The following is a 7,155-nucleotide window of genomic DNA, read 5'->3' on the forward strand; positions in this document are numbered from 1 at the left end:
ATGCAAGCTGGTGCAACCACTCTGGAAAACAGTATGGAGGGTCCTCAAACAGTTGAAAATAGAGCTACCATACGATCCAGCAATTGCACTACTGGGTATTTACCCCAAAGATACAAATGTAGGGATCCAAAGGGGTACGTGCACCCCAATGTTTATAGCAGCAATGTCCACAATAGCCAAACTGTGGAAAGAGCCAAGATGTCCATCGACAGATGAATGGATAAAGAAGATGTGGTATATATATATACAATGCAATATTATGCAGCCATCAAAAAGAATGAGATCTTGCCACTTGCAAGAACATGGATGGAACTGGAGGGTGTTATGCTGAGTGAAATAAGTCAATCAGAAAAAGGCAGGTATCATATGACCTCACTGATATGAGGAATTCTTAATCTCAGGAAACAAACTGAGGGTTGCTGGAGTGGTGGGGGTGGGAGGGATGGGGTGGCTGGGTGATAAGACATTGGGGAGGGTATGTGCTATGGTGAGTGCTGTGAATTGTGCAAGACTGTTGAATCACAGATCTGTACCTCTGAAACAAATAATGCAATATATGTTAAGAAAAAAAAAAGAAGAATATAGCAGAAGGGGAAGAATGAAGGGGGGTAAATCGGAGGGGGAGACGAACCATGAGAGACGATGGACTCTGAAAAACAAACTGAGGGTTCTAGAGGGGAGGGGGGTGGGGGGATGGGTTAGCCTGGTGATGGGTATTAAAGAGGGCACGCTCTGCGTGGAGCACTGGGTGTTATGCACAAACAATGAATCATGGAACACTACATCAAAAACTAATGATGTAATGTATGGTGATTAACATAACAATAAAAAATTTAAAGAAAAAAAGAAAATGCAAATCAATACCACATGAGACACCAATTCACACGCATATGGTTGGTTATAATCAAAAAGACAGATGATGACAAGTGCTAAGTGTTGGCGGGGATATAGAGAAACAGGGATCCATATACCTTAGTGGTGGGAATGTAAAATGGTGCAGCTGCTCTGGAAAACAGTTTGGAAGTTCCTCAAAATGTCAAACATAGTTATTTATATGACCCAGCAGTTCCAATCTTAGGTATATGCCCAAGAAAAATGAAACATATGTCCATACAAAGATCTGTATGTGGATGTTCATATCAGCTTCATTCCTAACAGCCAGTGTCCAAATTGCGGAACGTCTGCCAACGTCCAAATGTGCATCAGTGGGTGAATGGGTAAACAAGATGTGGTTTCCCATACAATGGAATACCATTCAGTGAAAAGGAAGAGAGTGCGGCTATCTGCTACAACATGAGAGAATCTTGAAAAGATGATGCTAAGGGAAAGAAGTCAGTCACAAAAGACCACAGATCATATGATTCTATTTATATGAAATGTCCAGAAAAGGCAAAGCTATGGACATAGTAGTTCCCTACACAGGGAGTGGAAACAGGAACAGACTACAAATGGGCACAAAGTTTCTTTTTTGGGGGGGGAGACAGAAAGGTTCTAAAATCCTGACACTGTACCCCTCTGCAAATTTATGAAAAATCATTGAACTGCGAACTTAAAATGAGTGACTGTTATGGTACCTCGATAAAGTTATAAAATACAGAAAGGCAAAAAAAAAAAAAAAAAGGCACTCAAAAATAAAAGTTCCTTTGTCTCTTAGAAATGTTACCACGGGAACATTTTTACACACTAATTTTGCCTGATGATGATATTTATGAGGTGGGGATAAATAATCAAAATTCTTGTTTTAATCACAGGAGCCCTTCTCAAATAAGACATAACTGGTTTGGCCTAAATGTACAGCATAATTAAAAGCATTTATTTCATTTTCATTTTCTTCATTGATCTGTTAGAATTTTTCAAACTACACTATTTTCTACTCCACGCAGACCTGGATACACATTTTCAGGTCTACTGTTTCTAGAAGAGTTCTTAGGTGAGAACTGGAAGAGGAGGGGCAAGTTATTTATTTATTTTGGAGACTCCCATTTATTTTCTGCCACACGAGAGGGTTTCCAGAGGGGACCGAGAAATATTCAGGACTGGTGAACATGGTCAGCTCCTCTCAAACAGCTGCAGAGATTTAAAACGTCCGGGGAAATCATCTTTTTAAGAAAACCACCAAAGAGCCCTATTCTTTAAGGTGGAAAATATTCTGGTGGAAAAATGAAACTGGAAAAGAGAACAGCTTAGGGCCTGAAAACAAATAAATACAGGAAATTTTTGGAAACCTATTTTACCTTAATATTTCTCCTTTTTTAGAATTTCTTCAAAACAGATGTAAACTTTTCAGAAAAACAAGTATTTGCTAGGAAAAAGTAGTCTTGATTAGGGTATGTGTCAAGGAAACATAATTATCAATTTGCCTAATTAAAATGACTATCTGAACATGCCTGAGGAATGTGAACCTTCTCAAATGAGACATGTACAATTCACTTTTTATAAACATCTGCTGACGGAGCCTCTTGGATGATGTTAACAGGGAACGGATGACTGCAGCCAAGCTTCTTCGATGATACTACTCGAAGAAGTGCATGCAGTCCTGCCACTCCCATAAATCACCAGGGGGGACAGGGTCTTAAAGTGCTTACCACACACTGGATGTTTGTGTGCCCCCAAAATTCTTATGTTGAAACCGAAACCCCAACGTGATGCTATTGGAGGCAGTGAGGTCAGGAGGGCTTGGTGATGAGATTAATACCCTCTATAAGAGACCCCAGAGTGCTCATTCCCCGCTCCCACTGCGTGAGGGCACGGCAAGAAGATGGTCGTCTGTGAACCAGGAAGGTATGCACCACACCTGCCTTCCACGGGCGCCTTGACCTTGGACGTCCAGCCTCCAGAACTGAGAAGCGTCTGTTTTTTCTAAGCCACCCAGCATGTGATGCTCGGTAATGACAGCCTGAACGGACTAAGACTCTTCCCGTCACCTGCCAGGCTTCGCTTGAGTAACAAACTTTGGCTAATTCAGGAAGGGGCTTCGAGGAACAAGTGTATGAGGGTTATCAGGGCTGTGATTTGGGACAGTGTTGCTTGAGTTAACCACACCTCTGACACGCAGGGTGTATTTTAGCAAGAGATGGGGAAACGCCAGTTACTTCCCTTTCTCTTCGGGGCCGGCCTTTAGAGCCACCCTCCCCTCCCAGCTCAAGCGGCTTCACCTTCCCACGGGGCCAGGCCTGGCAGTGGACCCTCTGCAAGCAGCTCTCAAAGGTGCCAGCAGTGCCCGCAGGGAACTAGGTGAGAGCAACGGAGGCACACTGGTGGTGGACTAGGGCTTCCGCTCCCCGTGATGTGAACCCACAAGACGAGGTGTTCTCAGCCCGAGCCGCCAAGGCCGGGCCTCTGAAAGCCCTGCGCTAAACAGCCCCCACTAAGCATGCCCGCTGGGGATGCTCAGCCCACACAGGAGACCCGGCATAGGCCCCACCGCTAAGGGAAGCTCAGGGTCATCTTCCCTCTTCTATCTCAGCAGGGGAAGTGTCCTCTCCTTTTATCTTCTCAGTCTCTCTGCCCACCTCCCCGTTCTTGTCCGGGTGAATGACTCTCTTGTTCTCTGGAGCCCCTGGCAGCCTGTAGCAACCCCAGTGGGTTAAGGAGTTTTGACACCTCCATATCCTTCCCCCATAATCTCCATCGGAAGCCCTCCCCGCAACCACAAGCACCTCCAGCTACCACGAGTAAATAAACCCAAAGTGAACAAGGCGGGTGCTATGGAAATGTTGCTTCAAGCCAAGTTCCTGGGCTCCAGCTTGCAATCAGACTGCACCCCAAGTTCCTCAGGCCTAGAAATTCTTTTGCTCTCACTGCCGCAGCTAGACCATTCTTTCCAAAACGGAAATCTGATCAGTGTCCTTGTTTCCTCACACATGCAGCTTAAAACTCTTTGATGCTATTAGGTAGAGACAAAACTCCTCATTTACTCCCCCCACCCCCGACCATCCTCCATTCTCAGAGAACAACACCACACCCCTATCCTTCCCTTCCCCATCCTGCCCGGCCACAGACTTTTACACCTGTTCCACCCACAGTCCACAATGCTCTTTCCTCCCTTCAGGGCCCTGTTAACTCACACTCAACCTTCTTGATCAGATAACACACCCCTCCCTCAGGGAAGATACTCTGCATATCCAGCAACAGAAGGTACACAATAGAATATTGCCCAGGAGGGAAGTGAGTCAACTAGAGCTACTTATATCAATACAGATAAATCTCAAAAATCTCATGTTGGGCCAAAAAAAAAAAAAAAAAAAGTCCTGCTAAGGTATTTTTAAAATGGGCACTATTGCAGACTCTATTTTCCAAAATCCGCCACAGCTATACTTCTGGCCCCCACATGCTCTTCCAGAACCTTGTCACTCCCCCACCAAGAGCTGCAAAGAGAGAAAAGAACAAGGTTTTAGGACAGAGACCTTGAGGAGGAACCTACTTTTTAAATAGGTTAAAACCTGACCCCGGAAGTGACTTAACTTTGTAACTAGAGTTAGAGGGTTGAGAAAGAGCCAGGCCCTACCAGCCCGGCTATTAGCTATGGGAGTAGAGGAAAAGAAAGGCCTTCGAGAAAAACCAGAGCGGCAGGAGAACCGGGCAAAGGGCAGGATGACAAGCAAGAAAGGTGGAGCACAAGCCAGATCATGCAGGGCATCTGGGGTGATGTCCCCGGGGCTAACAAAACCGGTGAGGGCGTGGGAGGGAATCTTGACTCCAGGCAGAGAAAAGCCAGAGAGGACCAAGAAATCAGCTGTTCACGCTTCCCCCAGGAGGCATTTAAAAAAACAAAACAGGGGCGCCTGGGTGGCTCAGTCGTTAAGCGTTGGGATGGAGCCCCACATCAGGCTCCCTGCTCGGCAGGAAGCCTGCTGCTCCCTCTCCCACTCCCCCTGCTTGTGTTCCCTCTCTCGCTGTGTCTCCCTCTGTCAAATAAATAAATAAATAAATCTTAAAAAATAAAAATAAAAAAACAAAACAACAAAAAAACCCCACATTTTTACAACGAGGCAGACTAAATCCAAACCCCAAGCACTTAACTCTGACCCGACCCTGGCCTGCCCTCCCGCCTGCTGTCCAATGGGCACAGTGCACATTCTGGTGGATTACCCCTATTGCGGGAAGTAAGCGGGACTGTGGAGTATAAAATACATCCTGGTGAACTACCACCGTAAGAATAACCGCATCTACCGTGCACCGAGCGCCTACGAGCGCCACACACAAGATCACGGTTGTTATTCCCGGTTTGCAGGTGGGGAAACTGAGGCCGAGTCCTGCTGAATAACGTGTCCAAGGCAAGGCTGAAAGCAAGTCTAACTGCACAGCCCACGCTCCCGGGAAGCACGCTTTGCCGCCTTACTCTATCTTCTCCTCTCTCAGGCAAGTTAGGTCAAGGCCAGCAAGGCCCCATTGCCGGGACACCCGTCTCTAAAACAGCGCCCCTCGAAGCCCTAAGCGCGGGCGGTGCGGCCGCTATTGCGGTCCCCACCCCCCCGGAGTGCAGCCCCCGAAGCGGTCCGGCTGGAGGCGCGCACCCCCAAACCGATTGTTCCCCCGACGGAAGGTTCCGCAGTCTTGAAGTCATCCCCTCCCCGGGCGAGAGGCCGGCAGTACCTGAGGGAAACGCGTCTAGGGTCCTGCCCCTGGCTCGGCGGAAAACACCCCCCGCCTCCGTAACCGACATGGCGAGCGATTTTCTGGCTTCCCCTGAGTACACAGTGTGGGAGGGAACGTCAAGACGCCGAACAGCCCAACCGCCGGGCCTGTCCTGCCCGGGTCCGGGCGGCGCCCTCTGCTCAGGGCGGGGCGGCAGGGTCAGTGCGCGGGGCTCGACCGCTCGGGGCGCCGCTAGTGCTGCTTGAGCGGGGCGGAAGCGTGAACGGCCCCTCTGGGATCGACTGGGGCGCCTGGCCAGTGGAGGCGCCTAGACTGGGGCCCGTGTGCGTGCGCAGGGCGGGTGCTTTTGGGCTCAGGCCTTGGGGGGGTACTTTCTTTCCCCTAAGGTGGCGTTGCCAGGTCCCACAAGTAAAAATACAGGACGCCCAGTTAGGTTGGAATTTCAGATAAACAGTGAATGACTGTTCAGTGTAAGTATAGCCCATGCAACATTTGGGAGATACTTACACTAAAATTTTGCCTCGTTTATCTGAAATTCCAGTGTAACTGGGCTCCTGTATTTCAAACGACAACCCTAGCCTGAGGTCAGAAGAACTGGGCCCTGTCTCAGGACAGTCCTCCGAGCCACCAGCTGTGATCTAGGACACCTGATCATGAGGCATCTTCATCATCATCCAGTCACTGTCATCATCGATCACTAGGAATCATAGCTCACCTAATCTGCACATCAGCGCCAGGAGATGGTGCTGTCATTAGCCGCATTTGTCGGAAGGGGAAACTGATGATGCTCAGAGACTTGGAGCAGTTTGCACAAGGTGACTGCAAAAGCAGTGAATTTGCCACCCACTCAAACTGGGATCTGTCCAGAAGAAAAAGGAAAAAAAAGGGGGGGAGCCATTGCGCTACACTGCTTTAGGCCAGTGTTTTTGTTGAAGTTGTTAAAAACACAAATTCCAGGAGGAGTTGCACCTACTGAATCAAATCTCCAGGAGAAGGGTCTGTTTTTAACTCCTTAAGGAGTTCTTTTGATCCGCCAAATTTGGGAAATTCTCAACTAGCTGCCTACATCCAGAAGACTCTGCCTCCAATCTTGGACAAGAGTTCTAATAGCAAATGGTAAGTCCTCAAAGAATATTAGGCATAATAATCGTCATCACTATTGATCACCATATCCCTATTCCCTGCATATGGTCTGGCCCAGGGGAGGATTCTCAGGAAACATTCAAGAGGGAATGACAAAATGAGAAATAAAAGTCCCAGTGGGGGAACTCAAGACCCTGCAAGTCCCAGCCCCCACCTACCTCTCACCCAGTAACTGTCCTCTTTCAGTTCCTTAAATATACAAATCCAGTTCCCTTTTTGCACAAGTGGATCCTTCTGCTTAGAATGCCTGTGCCCATTTAAACATCAAGGCTTCTGCTTAATCATGCTTCCAAGGAGAGGCTTTACCCCCCACACCTGCACACACCCTTCCTATCTAAACCAGGTCTCCTCGTTCTTTTTATAACACTCTGTTCTTGTCTCTTATAGGTGGCCCTTTGCACAGTTGGTGCTATC

At 47.9% G+C, this 7,155-nt stretch overlaps 1 protein-coding gene across 2 annotated transcripts in view; it reads right to left on the bottom strand.

Annotated features, from left to right (window-relative positions):
* CPPED1 (calcineurin like phosphoesterase domain containing 1) overlaps window positions 1-5,796 on the bottom strand; it is a 102,180-nt gene extending 96,384 nt beyond the window's left edge. For both annotated transcript variants that reach the window (XM_028117528.2, XM_028117526.1), the window contains exon 1: window positions 5,596-5,796. Coding sequence is in view for 1 of the 2 variants with exons in the window: in XM_028117526.1 (XP_027973327.1) it covers window positions 5,596-5,665 (70 nt within the window). In the remaining variant the exon portion in view is untranslated. The remainder of the gene's footprint in view (window positions 1-5,595) is intronic.
* Between the last annotated feature and the right edge of the window lie 1,359 nt (window positions 5,797-7,155).

This window comes from Eumetopias jubatus, unplaced genomic scaffold (assembly GCF_037043125.1).
Source record: "Eumetopias jubatus isolate StellerSeaLion01/CBP00866 unplaced genomic scaffold, mEumJub1_p1.0 scaffold_12, whole genome shotgun sequence".
NCBI classification, from domain to species: Eukaryota; Metazoa; Chordata; class Mammalia; order Carnivora; family Otariidae; genus Eumetopias; species Eumetopias jubatus.